Consider the following 17,883-nt stretch of genomic DNA (forward strand, 5'->3'; position numbering starts at 1 on the left):
TGCTTCTCGGCCCTGTCCCTCTGCGCCCGGCCGCAGTCCCCCTTTCCCATTCCCTGCTCTCCAGCTGGTGCCCTGCAGCGGCATCCAGGGGGCATCCAGGGGCTCTGTGCAGAGGCTGCAGGGCAGAGGGCGGAGTGGCGCCTGAGCGGCACTTGTCACTCCCGCAGCTGCGTTTCTGGATTCAGTGATCAGCCTCTGGGGTCCCAGGCTTCGTGGCTCCTCCCTGGCACTGCTGCCTCCTTGGCATCTCAGGGTTCTCCTCCGTCCAGTCACCTGGCTATGGCTGTCACCTAGCTGACGGCGCTTCACGTTAATTCTCTGTTCACATGACACGGTAGTTTCTTTCCCCGAGGTACGTGCCCTGCTAGAACGCGGGTCCCATGAGCTCAGGCCTTTGGGGCGTCAGATCCCAGCCGTCTCCCCAGGGCCTGGAGACGTGTGCCGCTGAGACTCGGCGTGTGCGCCACGGTGCGCGGACGATGGACGAGCGGACCTCAGTGCCTGCTGGTGACGAGGCTCTGGAGAGAGTTCTGTGGCAGCGTCTCCTATATGTGCTGAAGGTGCATTTTAAGTCTTGCTCCATCTTTTAAGAAGTCTGGTAGTGATGAAATGATCAGGCCTCGTGGCAGGCCTTGGGGACACGGGGTGACGCGGGGCCGCGGTGCTCGGGCCGGGCTGCGACCGGCCGCCCTCACAGCGCTGGCCCTCCTGGGTCTGGGGTCTGCAGGGTCCTTGTCCTCTGGCACTGTTCCTTCACATCCCCATTCCATGAAGAGCACATGACCATTGGGGCAGGCGGTTTTCTCTCTGCCCGGGCACAGGGGCTCTGCCAAGCTGGGCACAGTCCCAGAGTGTCGAAAGGCTTGGCCGTCTTCCTGTGGTGCCACTGGACTGTCATTGGTGCTGTGTCCTGCAGCGGGCAGATTTGCTCTGGTGACTTTGTAGAACTGGGCTGGCGGCTCAGGTCACCCATCTCAGTGCCTGGCTCCCCCTCCCTGAGAAGCTGAGACCCACTCCGTTTCGGGGCCTGTATAGGGAGCTGGCGGCCAGCAGACGAGGGTGCAGGTGTCCTGCGCCCGGGCCCGGCACCAGGAGTGTGGGCTGTCCAGCTCTGCAGGTGGGCACTTACCCTGTGGCTGTGCACAAACTTGCACCTGCTCTTGGTTGGGGGGTCTCCAGTTTGACACCCATGTGGATTTGAGAGCATCATGCTCCGCAGACTGTGGGGCTTGGGGTTTGCCAGTCTCCCCTCCCCCAGGTTGTCCCCAAAGTCCTTGGGCTTAGAGCGGCCCCTGAGCTCCGCCAGGCATGGTGCTGTGCCCATCATCTGAAAGACAGCGTCGGCCACCTTCTTGCCTTCGCTCGCACGTACAGGAGGAGGTGCCGTTCTGTGCGGTCGCCCACAGTGGGCAGTAGCTTAAAGCGCACGAGCCCCACCTGAATTCAGTGATTCCGGGTCGGTTTCACAGTCCTTGATTATTAAATTGGTCTACGATTGTTTTAAATTGAAGTAGAACTCAAAATAGCCTCTTAATGTGTCTGTTTCAAATGAATATTTGTACTTGTTTTTCATTTTATTTTATGTTTTTGGTTATGAAGCACCTAAGGGTGGCAGGTGCGGTTGGCCAGCTGTGCTTTTGTATTAAATATTAATGTGAGACTTTCCGAGGTGGCTGAATTGAAATGAAATGCTGGGCCCTGAGGGTGAGACACTGGTTGCATTCCCATGAGACCCCGAGGCCTGTGCTGGAGTGGCCCAGACCTGGGGCTCTTCACTCCATTGCTTCTGAACTTCTGTGCATGTGTGATTCCCATTTACTTGAAAATTAAAGTTAGTTGCTTAAAGAATTATATTAAATAATAATAAAAACTCCTTACAGTCACTCAGATGTGAAATAGAAAAGAGCCAGCCTAGTGGAGACCACTCCACAGAAAGCATTGCGTGCCATCCCTGTGAATTAGGTTTCTCTTGAAATCATGTAATCAAAGCAAAACAGAAATAATTGGATGCCAGGTATGACACGAGACTGCAGGTGTCATCCATGGCCCTCACCTCACAGCGCTGTCATTGTCCTCGTGGACCATCACCTTGGATAAACGCTACAAATGTCACCTTGTAACGTACTCCTAATAGTGTTCTGTTTCTGTTTTATTCTCTTGAGGTTTTAAAATTTTCCTTCGGGAAGAGGTTTTCTCTACTTAAAGAAATAGCGTGAAGGCTGTTTTACAACCACACGTACCCTGCAGAGTCAGCTCCTCCCCAGGTGCCCCCCGCCCCAGCCCCTGTCTGCGAGGCCCCTCCTGGGAGCCCCCCAGTCAGCGTCGCCATGTGGGGAGGCAGCACTGTGCGCACGCAGAGTCACGGGGCCCTCGATTCTCCCACTGGCTGCCATTCCCCGTGGCTCCTGGGCCGGCCCTGGAAGACTGTAGGAATGAGCGGGCATGCGAAGGGCCGATGGCATTTTGGTGGGGAGAGTCAGAGACCAAACTCTGAAGGTGCTTCACTGCCATGCCAGGCGGTAGGGGGTTCGCCGTGGGGAGTCAGGAGCGGGGAGGCCTCTACATCAAATGTCCTCCTTTAGCCGGTCTCTGAAGGGATGTCCTGAGTGGGAGGCTGTCGCATTAACGCAGGCGCCTGAGCCGGAGAGGTGGTGGGAGGTCAACTGACAGAGGCTCAGCCAGCCAGCCAGGGGCTGGCCCCCTGGAGGAGCCTGCGGGGCCCGGCGTTGGTGTCCGGGCTGTATATGGGCTCCAGCTTCGCAGGGTGTTAGCAGAGCGGGCCAAGCCAGGCTGGGTCCCCCCAGCCCCCCACCCAGCGCACTGCACACCTGCGCGACTGACTCAGGGACGCGGGCATAATCGCACCATTCAGACGTGGCTCCGCAGTCGCGTTGGCGACGGCTTCCCGTGTGTGCGGGGCCGCCTCCCCCGCTGCCAGCAGCGCGGGCTCGCCCGGGGTCTGGTGGGAACGCAGAGACTCCTGAAAGGCTCTGAGTAGCTATTCAGAAGTGAGGAAATGACAGCGGGCTGGCTGCACGTGCGGCTCTATTTTGGGACCTGCGCGTCAGCGCCTCCTGTCCTGGTGGGCCCCTTGCTGGGGTGTGGTGCTGTGGGCCAGGCCTCACGCTCTGCCCTGTCGCCTTTTCTGTGCAGTGCCCGGGAGCTGGACAAGGTGAGGCAGCAGCTCCAGGAGGAGGTGCGCCAGGTCAGCGCCCAGCTGCTGGAGGAGAGGAAGAAGCGTGAGACACACGAGGCCCTGGCCCGGAGGCTGCAGAAGCGCGTCCTGCTGCTGACGAAGGTAGGCGCACGCCCGCTTCGCCCCGGCCCGCGCGTCCTTCCCTGGTCTCCTCTGTGCAGGCACCCACGTTGTCGGCTGGGACCCCCGCCCTTCCACGCACACCTTTCTTCCGGTGGCCGGTCCTTGCCTTCGTTCAGTTAGACGCGAGCCATGGCTCCAATTCGGGTGCGCCCCCTGCTCTGGAAGTGGGGTCCTGGCGGTTAGCAGGGCTGTGTGTTCTAGTTGCCGGGACGGTTCTGGCCGGCACCTAGACTTCTCCCACCCCGCTGGCCCTGTGCGGCCCGGGCCCCACCTCCCGGGGCACGCAGCAGGTCGGCCCTGAACCCCCAGGCCTCTCCCGGTGGGGGACAGCTCCCTCCCTTTAGGCCCCTGTCCTTCCTTCAGCGCCCAGTGAGTGCAGGTGAATTGCAGTGGGTGTGCAATTGGGGTTTGGAACGAAAACGTCACATCGCCTGTGTCCAGATGCGCTGGGCGGACACGTCCTTGTTCCAGCCTGGTCTGTGGGCCGCTTCTCTCTAATTGTTCTGGGCCCGAAAAGCTTCTGATGTCTGGCTTGATAGCAGAGTTTGCTGGAGCGTGAATTCATATTTTTGTGTGAGAGAATATTATTTAAAATGCTGCCTTGAATGCTGAAATTTCAGAAGATGAGGAAGGAAAAAGGCCAAGTCTGTCCCCAGATGCTCCCTGGGCAGGGGTGGGTGTCCAGCTTTCTGGGCAGAGGCCTCCCACCTGCCCCAGGCTGACAGTGGGCATCGGTGCTGTCTGACAAGGGTTTGTTGCTCTTGATCATTTTGATGAAAATCTAGGCACTTTGCTGCTGGGATCTCCCGACCATGGATCTCTTAGAAAGAGTCAGGTTTCAGTTACTCAAACTGGCTGTTCTGCAGCTCTTCCAGAATGTTCCCTGCCATGCCACGTCATCCTTAAAGGGACCTCACATGTGCTGTGGTGTCACTTGGGCCCTGGTCTGGGGCCTCCCGCTCCACACAGGCCACAGACGCTGCCTCTGAAGTCCTGTCTTGGTAGGTGGCCTCACAGGGCACCTGCCTCTCGCTGCGTCTGGGCACAGAAGGGGCACAGCCCTGGACCCGGTCAGCTGTGGTCGCTTACGTGGCCCTCATTGCTGCGTCCCTTCTCCCCCACATTCGTTGTGAGTCTCCCGTGTCAGCTTGTCATGAGTTGCCCGTGCTGCAGACGTCTCATGGCCCAGGTAGAATTTACAGTTCGTGGGTCAGGTGGGCAGGAGAGGTAAACACTCACGTGGTCGCCAACCATGACAGCGCACAGAGTGCTTGTTACACGGAAGTGACCTTTGGGGGAGCTGAGGGTTAAGCTGAGACCTGCGGGTTCACTGTTTATGAAAAGTACGTGGAGACCTCGGTCTTGCTGGGCGAGCCACAACTAGGGGTTGGGCCGGAACGTGCTGACGGTGCTGAGGGTGTCAGACCAGACACGTGGGGACGGACAGAGTGTGGTGCCTTCAACTCAGCAGGCTGTCCCTGAGGACCCAGCTCGCAGACAGTTGAGGAACACGCTGGGGTGCTGGCCTCTGAGGACGTCCGCAGCTGACAGATGGAGGTGCTCAGAGCCGGGGGTCCAAGGGGGCGAGGCTGCGTGCACCTGGTGGTGGGACGTGTGGACTTGACGTCCCGTGGGTGAGAGACGAAGGGTGTGCTGTGGTCCTGACGTGGGAAGCCTGGAGCTTTCCCAGGACGACGATAGGAGGCCGTTTCCGTGTGACTCAGAAAAGTTGCGCGGTCTGTCCGGGGCCCCGTCTGAATGTGCTGCGGCGCCCGTGCCGGAGCTGCGCAGTGCACGAGCCTGATGGGCTCCCGTTCAGATGGTGCTTGTGAGGCCCCGTGAAAACCGCAAGAGAAGCGGGCAGGGCGGACGCCCCTCCAGAGGTGCATGTGGAGCTGCTGTGGGTCCAGCAGTCCCGCTGCTTGGAAGGACGTCACCATGCAGGCCACACCTAAGAAGTGGGGGTGCGTGCTCTCCTGTGTGTAGCCACCACACCTGACTGCACACTGGTGTCCCCTGCACAGGGGTCATTCCCCCTTCCCCCTCAGCAGTGCCAGCCTGTCCCAGCCTGTCCCAGCCTGTCCCAGCGCCCACTGCAGTGCGCCTGGCTGCTCCATGTAGAGCAGTGTGAGGACACAAACCCAAGTGAGGGTCAGTTTTGATTTCTGTTTGAAGTAGTTATAGGTCACAGGAAGTTGCAAAGACAGCATACAGGGGCCCCTCGTACCCTCATTCAGTTTCCTCAGTGGTGCACGTGGCTATCTGCCATGTCACACGCGAAGGTTCGTGTGACCCCCGCCGCCGTCAGGGTGCAGAGTGCTCTCCCCAGGGCACTTGGGGTCACTGCCCACCGCAGCCACTGACCCGTGTGCTGCTCCTGACCCGTGTGCTGCTCCTGAAACCTGTTTCAAGAATGTCACGTATGTGGAATCGTCAGGACGTGGCTCTTGGAGCGTGGCCCTCCCACTCAGCAGGACCCCTGGCGCCTGGGCCACGCAGTCAGCGGTGGGCCCTCCTCCTGCTGAGCAGCGTTCGGACCGATGCGGCACGGCCGGTCCAGCCCGCACCGGCTGGAGGCATCCGCGTCGTTTCCAGGCTACGCTCTTAACGCACAGAGCTGCTCCGAGCAGGGGCGCCCGGTTCCGTGTGGGCGAGAGCACCCGGAGTGTGGCGGTGAGCCAGGTGGCGGCCGCGGGAGCCTGCGTGTGGGTCCGGGATACCTGCGGGCCCATGTCCTGTGCTATGTGGCGGTGGTACCACGCACGCACGGGGTGGCCGGGCCGCTGCCGCTCAGTTCTTGGCGCCCGTGCTGCGCGCTCGTCCGGGGGCTCTCAGGCCGGCACGCGGTCCCTGCCGCTGTCCCCGCCTCTGGCATCCCCCACGTCGTCTCCCGCCTGCACAGGCCTCTCCGGCAGCTGCGGGTCGAGACCCTCCCAGGCGTCACATCGCTCTGACTTCTCTCTGCCACCCCGTCTGGCTGTGCTGCTGAGAGGAATTCGAATGGCCCACCCACACCGCCCAGCACAATCTTACTTCAGAGTCCCCAACCTTAATTTCATCTGCAGAAGTCCCTTTGAAGTCACGTTATGGGCCCACCACAGGTGTGGTCAAGAGTAGGCAATGGTGTGGACGCCGAGGTTTGAAAGCGCAGACGCTGTGAAAGCCGGGCCAGCAGCGTGAGTGCGGGCGGCGGGCCTCCTGCCGGGGCCCTGGGCGGGTTGGAGGACGTGTCCCACCGAAAAGGAGTAGCCCCCTGAGGCCCCGCTGCCGTGGCCTGAAGTACTTTTCTGAGTTTAGGAGAGAAGCCAGCAGTTTGGACATTCATAGGAAGTGGTCCCATTTCTAAGTCACCTTGTGGGCCAAACAAAATATTCCTTTTTTTTATGTTTTGGAGGTGGCAGTAATTTAGTTTTATTGAAGTGCGTACTCAGAAAAGCCAGTGTTACATGGAGTTCCAGTTCATCGTTAGGAGTAAGCATCCGAGGAGGTTGGGCCCTTGACCATCAGCAGGCCAGGACCTCGCGGGCGCTTCGTGAGTGTGCACGTGGTCCCCCCGCGGGCTGTGCTGGTCTCGGCATCTTTCTGTGGTCTGGCCTGGCTGCCGCTGTCGGCTCTGACCCCTCCTCACGTCACCAGGACGTCGTCAGATCAAGATGACATGGACGTTCAGACCTGCACTTGCTTAAGAACCCCACACAGCTGGAGGTGCTCGGGGTGACCCCCCCGTGCAGCCTGTGACCTTCACGTCCGTGGGGTGTTGCCTGCTTCCTTCGTCCTGGGCTGCCAAGGCAAGACGTGTCCCCCCTTCTCTCCTGTGGCCCGGCAGGCGGGGAGTGGACGGCGCTTTCCGTCGCGTTCCTGTCCTCACCTCGCCCTGCGTGCTCGGGATGGTGCTGTGAGCCGGGTGGTGCTGTGAGCCGGGCGCTGCCAGGCTGTTTATCCTGGCTGTTGCTCAAAGGTGTGTGTAGGAGGGTCGATGCCTGCCACCCGCACAGCCCGGGGCCTGGCCGCGGGGACCCCCTGGCCAGCCGGTGCAACGAAGCTGCTCCTCAAGAGAGTCTGCGGAGAGGTGGCGGTGGCTGTGTCGCGGTCGGTGCCAAGTGTGCGTTTGCCACCATCCTGCCTTCCTCTTCAGGGCACCCACGGGGGTCGTCAGGCCTCCAGGATGCTTTGGGTGCTGGCCTTCCCTGTCCTTCCCGGGGAGGGGCCCTGGCCGTCTCCCTGGGCGATGGCACGTGCGGAGCCCCCGCCGGCGCTGCTGTCCGGCCAAGCCGCGGTGGGGCTCACGGCGCCTGGGCCCCATGGAGCCTGTCGGTGTGCTTGACGTTTCATGCCCAGCGCTTGGGTTGTGCGCTTTTATTTTGAGACCTTATTAAGCGGCTCCAGTCTAAGGGCTTAATTGTTACTGATAGCTAAGAGTGTAATTACCTTGGTAAAATACCATGACTATTTTAAGCAATTGAAAATTGGCTTCCAGAACTGGGTGAACACAAACCATTTTCCTATTTGAAATGAGCTATTTCCAGTGTGCCCCTAACATTCCACAGCGTGGCCACAGAGCCCTGTTATTTGTGGAACCTAAGCAGTAAAAGCCAACTGTTAACATGAAAAATAGTTTTTAATGAAAGGGAAAGCTTCCCCTCCCCCTCATTCCTACGCACCTCCCCCCTCCAGGTCCAGAGTGGCGTGGTCCCTTGGAGAAGGACACAGGTCACTGGCATCCTTTGTACCCAGGGGTCAGAGCACTTGCTTCAGTAGTGGTGGGTCCTGGCGGGGAGATGAGGCAGAGGTCTCCACAGCATCAGGAGGTCTGGAAGCTGGGTTTTCCAAAGGTGTTGGACCACGAGCGAGTCACTCTCGCTCCCCTCTGGCAGCTGGGGTGGCCATAGTGGTCACTCTCACCTCCCTGTCCTTCCGGCTTGCCAGGAGGGTCAGCGTGCTCACACCCACGAGACGTTCTCTGTGAAGCAGAAGCCCCTCCAGCAGCACGGGGTGTGCCCTGCAGTGTGCAGGCCACTGCTTTCGGGCATCCTCGAGGGTGAACAGGCTGGTGTCACACCTGGTCTGGGAGAAGGGAGCTTGCTAACTGCACCTCCTGCGGGGTCAGCTTCGCGTGGCCGAGCCTGCATCTGCGCGTGACGCCTGTCTCCTGCTCCCTGGCCAGCCTCGCGCCCTGCCCTCCTCTCATGGCTGTAGCCTGGCACCACTGCCTCCTCTCAGCCCCCACATCCTGGTGTGTTCGTCTGTCCATTCACTCGTGGCGTTTGTGAGAGGTGTCGTCCCCCGCTGTCGGAAAGCAGAGCCTTCCGGCAGAGCCTCTCGTAAGCCAGAGCGGCGCAGAGCGCGACGGGGCCGCAGCGTCAGTTCACGCGGCAGGTGTTCTGAGCATCCCCAGAAGTGACACCCTCACTCAGGACGTCCTCGTGCCATCCACCATGCTCGAGGCGCTGGCTCACGCCCAGTTTCACACTAAGTGTGACACCTTCAGGAGCTCGCTCAGGGTTTCTGACACCTTAGGGCGCATCTTGCTCATGATGCACAGAATAAATTGCAATCACGCCCGGGTGCTTCGGACACAGCTCAGAGCTCTGCGGCCTGGTGCTGGGCTGCTCCGTGTCCCGTCCGGCCTTCCTCAGTGTCCTCGGTCCATCGGTGACTTTAAGCGAAGGTGCAGTGACACCAGTTTTATTGGAGGCTAACTGGTAGAAACAAGAGTTAAGTTCCCGTGGCGTCCCACCCTTGTTTGAGAACCTGCCGGAGGCCCCACGCGGCTCGGCGGGGCCACTCGCTGCTCGGGGAGCCCCTCTCTGATGCTCGTTGCAGAAGAAACACTGAACGATGTTTTCACTTTCTGCCATTTTTCTAAAAGCGAAAATCCTCTTCAGATGTATTTTGGTTCGCAGAAGCGGGTACCAACGCAGGTATTTCGTAAAGGCCAGGTGCTGCGGTGCGGGCTTTCAAAAGGGGCACCTGTGCTCACTGAGTGCCCTCTGTGTGCCGGGCCCACCTGCCGCCCTGCGCAGGGCGGTGGCTCCTGAGGGCGGGGCTCTGCTGGATCCCCTCCTTCCCGGCCTTCTCTTAGCGGGCACACCGGGTGAGGGGGGCAGGAGCGGCTACTGCTGCCCTCCCTAGGCTTGTGCCATTGCGATGCCGCTCGGCCGCGGTCTGGCACGTGGAGCTGGCGTTCTCTTCTGTGTGTCCTGTCCTGGGTTTTGGCGCCGGGGCCCAGCACCTCAGAGCCCAGGAGCAGCCCCCACGGCCCTGCCGTTGCCACCTGCCATCCTGGCCCTGGGAATTCACTCTCCTGCCGTGGGGCAGCGCTGTTCACATTTTTTAGACTCAAGGTCAAGGTCAGAGCCTGCTCTCTCATTTGGTTACATCTTCTGCTTAGTGTGCGGGCGCCCTCCTTCCGCAGATCAGAAGGACCCTCTTGGACGTAAAATTTAATTTTCAGGTGTTAATACACTGTGCTTTCAGGTTCTCTTTCTATGACATTTGTCTTATATCAGTTTAAGTAAATAAGCCCACCTGTTTCATTATGGGAAAATGCCATTTGCAACGTTATTAGAAAGCCAGTCTTGTCACCAGTATTATTGCATTATCCCACCGAGGGGGCAGCCGGAACTAGATTGTCTCAGGAAAAAAATTCCAGAGAGCAAAGCAATTTTAGGAAATATAATGAAATCAAACCAAAATGCCGTTTATCCCTCCTCAAGTCGAAGATGTTTATTAAGATGGGGCTTGTGGGCGTGTGAGGGGAGGGGCTGTGGGCTGCCTGGCCCTCTGCTCTCGGCCCGGCGCTGCGGGCTCCATTGCCCACGGGCCTCTCTCTCTCCCGGCCGGGTCCCTGAGGTTTGGAAGCACGTTCTGCTGCATTCAGATGACCCGCCGTGAATCCTCGCTAACCTTCATGCACTGGCGGAGGACAGCCCGGCCCGGTCTGCCCGTCTGCCCAGGCCTCCTGGGCTCTGGAAGCCTCTGGGGAGGTTGGGTGGGCTGGGCAGGGCCTTTGGGGGGACATGAGTTTGGGGAGGCAGGGTTGGGAGGTGCTCACAGTCCCAGGGCGCCCTGGCGGCTGGCACATGTGACCCTCCGCCATGGGTCTTCGTGGTGTGTATATGATCAGAAACGGTGCTGCCCACTCAGTAACGCTTCCCAGTTGACATTGCTGAGTAGGAGTGTCCCCGCGGGTCTGGGCGTTGGAGACAGGAACTTCGCTTAGGTGCCCTCTGAGGCCGTCTGGACTGGATCCATTCTCTTTGCTGGGGTGATTACCCGTGCCCCCATTTCATGATAGCAAATTAAATCCGAGCAGCTTAAAAGGGACCTGACTTGTCATGCCTCGCTTTGCTCACAGGAGGTGATCAGCTATGCCCGGTGCCCAGGACCACTGGCCTCAGGTCCTGGACCCCTGGCTTGTCCGTGCTGTTGGAACTGCAATACCCCAGGGGCCACTGGGCCTGCCCCCATCTTCCTGGCATACCCCCTCATGCCCAGACTGGAAAGTGCCGTGCAGAGCTTGGAGGAGGGTCCCCGATTCTTTGCTGTCTCTCGGCGTGTCTCTGAGACTTTGCGCACGTCTCCTGTCCTGGGTCCTTGGCACTCACCCCTCCCCAACTTCCGAATCACCTGTCTTCTTTTTGTGTTTACCAAGAGGGCAGGGGCCTTTTCTGTGTGGTCACCAGTAGGCAGCATGGAGTGGGCACTTTGCGCATAGTGGCGCTCAGGAGGCGTCTGGCAGGTGCTTGCCTGAGCGCTGAGGAAATGGAGGCCAGAGAGGGCGACTTGCCCGGAGAGCTGCAGGGAGCCCCCCTCCCCCCTCCGCCTCCGCCCCCGCCACCTGCACCTTCCACTGGTGTCCGGGCAGTGCACTCTGCCTGCGGAGGGGCTCCTGGGGCAGGCCACCCTGTAGCTGCCGTGCGGCTGCCACCGAGGGGGTGCGTGGGGACGTCAGAAGTGCCGCGGCAAGGGAGCGGACACAGAGGTGTCTATTTTTGATGCTGTGGCTTAAAATTAGCAACTTGGAAGTGGTGCACCGAAGGTGCAAGTGCGAGTCGCAGCTGTCAGTGGCAGAGGGCATGGCGGTAGGTGTGGCGGGGCAGCTGCTCAGGGTGGGGGGGGCACGTGCCCGCCCCCCTTTGCAGGCCGGGGAGTTGCCGGTGCCTGGCATGGGGCAGTCTCGGTGCCTCCGGCAGCTCAGGTACCCTTCGAGCTCCTGCTCCCCCAGCGTCCCGGAGCACCACGTGCGGGCCGGTCCTTCGCGCCCTGCCGCCAGCCTCAAGCGGTGGCCGTCGGCTCTTTCCCACCGTCTCTCCTGGGCATGCTCGACTGCACGCTGCCCCGTCACTGCAGCACGCACACCGGGACGTGCTGACCCGCTCCAAAAGCACAAATGTGGCCCGGGGTCGGGGACGAAACACCGAGCAGGTAGGTAGGAGCGCGTGCAGGTTTAAGTGCGTGCTGTTTGGGTGTGCCTGGCAGCCCCACTGTTGTCCCCCACATCCAGGGCCATCCTGCTCCTGGTCGCGCCTCCCTGCCTGTGTCACTGCTCGGGGCCTCGGCCACCAGACGGGCCTCCAGCCGCCCGGCCTGCTGCTTTCGCTCGTGCTCCCTCCCAGGCCGGGCCTCCTCTTGCAGCGCTCCCTAGATGCCGTCCCTGTCCTTGGCCACCTCGCTGTGGCTCATCTGCCTCAGGCCAGCCCTGCTGGGTGGGCCCCGTTTGGGTGGGGCACAGCCTGCTGGCTGCCGGTGCTGGCTGGCACGTAGCCCACAGAGGTGCCACAGGGGCGTTCTCCGCCCACATCTGTGCCGGCGTGCGCAGCGTCCACCCCTGGAAGACGCTGGTCCTTCCAGGCCCTCCTGAAGAAGAACTTCGCCAGTGAGGCTGGTCTGCGAAACTGCATGTGTAGCTGGCCATGTCACCATGGCAAATGAGCTTGTTCATGGCTCTGAGAAATCCCCGGGCCGGGGTCCCCACGGGACAGAGACGAGGGTGGGCGTGCAAGTGCTGAGGATCTCATCATCTTGCAGTTTTAACATGCCTTTCATGGTTTTTCCCACATTGAATTTGAGTTTCTCACATTTGAGTATTTCACTGCGTTGAAATACTGCCGTCGGCACTCTTGACTCTGGTCCTGAGGCCCCTTTCCTCACGGCACGCAGGCCAGGCTCACCCCCGGACCCCCTGCGTCCGTGGCGGAGAGACCCGAGGCCTCCCGTCTCCAGGTACAGGAGGCTCTGACATCCTTGGGAGAGACGGAGGCGCACGGGGGAGCCAGGCTTTGCCAGCCGGTCGCCTGGCCCAGGCCTCTCCACCTTCGCCTGCCCGCAGAGGGGCGTGAGGGCCCGCAGCATCCTGCGGAGGCTGAGGGCGTCTGGAAGGCCTGGGAGGGCAGGCTGTGGTCCAGTGAGCGGCTTGTTTGTGCCTTAAAATCCCCTCTCATCACTGTGGAGACCTGTTTTCTTTTTAACTCAATTTCGAAGAAATCCAAATCTTTGAATAACCTTCATCCTGAAAGGAAAGGAAGTTGGCTGTAGGTGAAAATTGATGGTCACGCTCAAAGACATGGTTCCCCGCCAGGCAGCCTCTCGAGCGTTAGGGCTAAAAATAGCCTCAGCTTCTTGCTGCTGTTGTTTGAATTGTCTCCAGGCCACTCCTGGTGATCATCTTGGAGAAATTAAAGACGCAGCCGGCATCCTCTGGCTGCTCCTGGCTCAGGTGTGCCTGCCCTTGGCCTGGGGTGGCATGGCCTGGTGGGTCTGCCAAGGGCCCCGAGCCAGCACTTTGGCTGTGTCGGGCAAGTCTCTCCCTACTGGGCTGTCCTCGGTTTCCCTGCTCAAAAAATGAATCCTGGAGGGGCCCGTGCCCACCTGCCAGAGGCCTGGGCCTTCACCAGCCTCAGCGCCCCGCGGGCAGCCTCTAGCAGCCAGGGCCTCGCATCCCCTGAGAATCACTTCCAGCAAAGGAACCATTTCCAGCTCGTCACCTCACCCGAGAGCTGTAGCGACGTGGCAGGGTGTGCTTTTTGAGGTGGGGGTAACTTGCAGTGGGACAATGACACTGATGTCCCCAGTGCCCATGGTCTGGCCTGACTACCTCGGGTGTGGGGCACCTCCACAGGAGGCCCTTGGCCAGCCGGGCTGTTCCTCTCCAGAAACTTGTTTTTCTCTCCACTTGGTTTCTTGAGGGACTTGGGCCCTTGGATCTGGGCATGACCCTGGGCACGACCCTGAGTGGGCTAGCACCCAAGGGTCGGCGTGGGCCTCACTGCACAGAGGAGAGTTCGCAGTGGGCCGGGGAGGGGTTGGGCCTGGGCTCCACTCTGGCTTCTCTGCCCTGGGACAGGGAGCCTGCGACACAGATGCGGAACTCCGAGCTGCAACCGAGCTGTCGCTTTGTGAGCTGAGAGTCCGCCGTCCGCCTCCTGACCGTGCTCAGCCTTCACCCTTCTCCTGCAGAAGGCGGCACCGTGCCTGCCGCTCCACACACAGCCAGTGTGCAGGTCGGCGATCAGGGCAGACTTGGAAGGCGTTTTTAAACCGCAAACTAGAGTCATTTGTTCAACACACACTTGTAGTCCCGTGTGCTGTAACGCACCATGTGTGTTCCTAAAAGTCACCCCGCTGTGTACCATCGCTCAGAAACTTCATCATGACACGTTAAGAATAAGATGGGAACCCCGGGAAAATGGTGGCGCGGTCACGCCCGTGTTCAGGGGGTCGGGAATGTGCCAGGCCGCAACGAATGCAGCACGTTACCTTGTCACGACCTGAAGTCGCGTGTGGAAGGGGTGCAGCTCGCGACCTTGGGGGCGGAGGCTACCTGACCCCGGAGGGTGGGCGGAGTGCCAGGTGTGCCTGGGCGCGGCCCCCACCGTGCAGGGGCTGGTGGGTGTCGGAGGCGCGTGTGTCTGTCGTGCACGGCCCCATGGGGTCGAGTGGCTTTCTGAGCTGGCCTGGGACAGTGGTTCTTAGCCAGTGCTGGTTTTGCCATCGCTCGGTCTCACAGTTCGTCAGTAGTGACCAGACAGGCTGATTTTCAGGCGCAATGCTCCCGCGCTCACTCTCTGCTGGGCCTCGTGCAGGGTGGTTGCTGTCTGCTGTCCTTTGTAAAGTCTATTTTCTAGGAAACGTGTGTCACATGTGTGGTGTGGGATCTGGAGCTTGCAGGCATTCGGTGAGCAGTAGTGGCTGCTGACGTTCACCAAACGACCTCGTTTTCATTAACGTTTTCCTAGCCCGTTTGAAAGTCCTTTTGAAAATCCTCTGTGCTAGTATTAGCAAATTCACTTTTCACGGAAGAGGAGTCTGGGATGGGCGTGGGGGGCGGTGTGCCCAGGAGAGGAGGTTGGTGGCGTCTCTGCCCATGTCCCTCTCAGGCCTCCACTCCGACCTGGGTGCCTGTCCCATCTGTCCCTGTCACCCCCACATGATTGGCAGTGGGGTGTCAGAGTATGTGCCTGTGCGTGTGCAAGGGTGAGTGTGTACGCATGCACACAAGTGTGGTTGTGTATGCAGGTGAGCACACATGTCTGCATGTATGTAGTGAGTGTGCGTGTGTGAGGGGGTGCATGTGAGTGTGTATTTTTGTTCTGGAAAGCCCGTTTTCTGTAGTTTGGCTGCTTTTCCCACGAGCCCCTGGCGGAACATTGGGCCCAGTAGACGCGCACCGGCCCTGGCCACTGTAACAGTTATTAAATAGCAATAAAATGGGATCTGTATTTACAGACACAGAGTGTGCTCGGCTGGAAGGTATTAAACATCATCCATCACCAGCAGGAAAGCAGTCAAGAGCGGGGCGCGGGGTTCGGAGTTAGTGCTCCTTCAGTGATGTCCCCCAAAGAGGTCCAGGCTGCCCCCAGCAGCACACCAGGGAGGGACGCGTCCTCCAGACCACAGCCAGCCCAGCACCACCCCAGGAGCGGGCCACGGCATGCCTGTCCCCATGGGTCACAGCGTTGCTCCAGGCCGCAGGATGTCCGTTCTGCACCTGATGCTCTGGCTATGGGCCAGAGCAAGGGGCCACCTCGGGCCCTTTCCAGAATTATGACTGCTTGCTTTGCCATCGGCTATTTCCAGCTCTGCTGTGTATCTGGAGGCCGAGGGAAAACGCAGATACGGTGTTTGCCTTGCATACCTGGGGCTTGGGAAGGGGGCAGCTGTCCCCTGGTGGGGTCTGCGGGGCTCTCCTGACAGGCCAGTCCCGGATGGGTCGCCGAGTGTCCTCTCCACCGGTGAAGTGGGTCCGTGTGGGGCTGGCAGCAGACAGCGCGTGTGGCCCCGCGTTGTGCCCAGCAGGTGCCTGGCTCCCCAGTAGTTGTGGTGGACGCGGGCCAGCACCGCCCGCTCCCGTGTGCTGGCAGACTCGGAGGGCGTGACAGCGAGTTCCCAAAGGGGCCCTGCCCACTCTGGCCCAGGATTGCTGCCGGCTCCCTGCTTCTTGCCTGATCAGGGCGTTAAATATTGCCTTTCACACAGTTTCGTGTGAGTCACGTGTATATGGCAAGGGTTTGGTGGTGTTTCTGCCGTGCCACCCCCCCGCCCAAGGGGACGAAGGCTCAGGAAAGGGCTCCCACAGCTGGTACACACGTGCCATCATGTGTAGGGCCCGGCTACTAGAAAGAGGTGAGAGAATTTGGACAGTTCCTGAACCGGTCCCTCTCCAAGTGCTTTTAATTCTTCTAGACTAGAAATTTCAGGTAAGGTTTCCTGTGTCTAAAGGTTTCTGTCCTCACTGCCCTTAAGCATCCAGCCAAGGAGGGGCGGTGGCCTCACCAGAGTGTATCTGCTGTGCCAGGTGCCTCTGAGGAGGAGGACGCGGGATTGCAGAGGCCATAGTAGGAGGGAGTGGCTGGCCGTGTGTTCGCGTGCAGTGGCGGGTGAGCTTGCCGGCCTGCGTGGCCACGCCGTTGCGACTACGTGCGTGTGCAGTCGGGCCACACATGGTGCTGTCCTTGCGCTGCTGGGGCCTCTGCTCCAGAGGGTCGGTGGCCGAGGGGGAGGGCGATCAGCACCCAGGCCCACCCGCCCATGGACCACCTGTGTCTGAGAGGCCTGGGGTTGGCGTGGCAGACAGCCAGGGTAGGGGCTGCCGGCTGGAGGGGTGGCCCAGCCCCAAGCCGCCTGCTGCCAGCCGGGCTCTCTGCTCCTCCCTGTGCTGCAGGAACCACCACCCAGCGTGTTTGTGAGGGGCACAGGAGCATCCTAGGGGTGCTGGTCTAGTCTCCTGGACACTGGGAGAATGTTTGCATTTCATTGTTACCATGTCCGTCCTGTGCCCCCCAGAGCTGGGAGCACGAGTCCTGGGGACGGACCTCCCTGAGAGCGTCTGGAGCTGCTGGGCCCTCTCCCTGGACCCAGCCTCTCAGTGAGACTGGCTGAGAAATGAGCACGTCAGGTAACAAATGGCCTCGTTCTCTGAGGGATTCTGTAAGTGACAGTTTTCTGGGGCTTCCTTGGAGCTCTCCAATAAACTTGTATAAAGAGCTTTATCCACAGCTTTATGAAAGTCTCTAAATAGATTAGATCCACTGGTTAGCCTTTGCCGGTGATTTTTATTAACCTCCAGTTAAAGAAATATTGCTGGTTACAGAAGCGTGATTTACTCCTGTGTGAGCCGGCCTCGCTCAGTCCCGAGAGGGACAGTGCTGTGTAAACGCAGAGTGCCGGGCCGACTGTGGGAAGGACGCTTGGCGCCAGGAGGGGCTTCTCCCTTCTGCATGAGGTGACGGCCTGGAGACCCATCTCGTGGCGTCACATGTCAGGAGCACTGAGCTCTGCTGCAACCCCCTGTAGTCAAGGTGCCCTGGCCTGCTGACAGGCACTCTCTGCTGTCCTGGACAGGGCCTGGTCCCCAGGTGCCAGATCCGGGTGGGGGCCTGAGCCCTGAGCCTGGACAACAGAGTAGCTTCCAGAAGGCTTAGGTCATGGGGTCAGCGACCCTTCCCTGGACCCCCGGCTCCTGGGAGGCAATGGTGCAGTCAGAGAAGCTCGGGTTCAAATTCTGACTCTTACCAGCCATGCAGCTCGGGACACGTGTCTCTCTCTCCTATGAAACACGGGAAAACGGGGCTCACACCCAGCACAGTAATGCCCACCCTGTCCCCGTAACTTTCCTCATCTGTGTCACTGCACAGTGACTTCGGAAACAGCAAATGCGCCATTTACACGAGAGAGAGAGGTGTGTAAGCCTACCGCCTGGCATCCTCCTGTGTCATTGAGGCGGGCGAGCTGGCTCCTTTGATGCAGCCGGAATCAGATTGGGCAGAAGAGGGCACCACTCAGACCCCACATGCAGGAAGGGCAGTTGCAGCCCTGGGGGAAGGAGAAACGTGTCCACGCTGCCGGTGAGCGAGTCCCGTGCCCCGACCCGACCCGCAGGCTGCTCGCCCGGGCTGTCGACCGCTAAACCGGACGCGTGAGCTCTGCGAGCGCCCGCCGGGACGGGACGTTCACCGTCTCTTCGGGCTCTGGCGTCTGCGTTCCCAAAGCACCATTCCGTCTTTAGGGACGTCTCGCTTCCTTCTAGCACAAGCCCAGATGGCTCCTCCGTGGCGCCTCAGTCC

General features: G+C 60.2%; 1 protein-coding gene across 1 annotated transcript in view; it reads left to right on the top strand.

The window, feature by feature from the left end:
- Positions 1-17,883, top strand: part of MAD1L1 (mitotic arrest deficient 1 like 1) — a 249,882-nt gene that overhangs the window by 114,242 nt on the left and 117,757 nt on the right. Inside the window, exon 11 of the mRNA XM_011378518.2 lies at positions 3,154-3,298. Coding sequence (XP_011376820.1) covers positions 3,154-3,298 — 145 coding nt within the window. The remainder of the gene's footprint in view (positions 1-3,153; positions 3,299-17,883) is intronic.

Source organism: Pteropus vampyrus, unplaced genomic scaffold (genome assembly GCF_000151845.1).
Source record: "Pteropus vampyrus isolate Shadow unplaced genomic scaffold, Pvam_2.0 Scaffold343, whole genome shotgun sequence".
NCBI classification, from domain to species: Eukaryota; Metazoa; Chordata; class Mammalia; order Chiroptera; family Pteropodidae; genus Pteropus; species Pteropus vampyrus.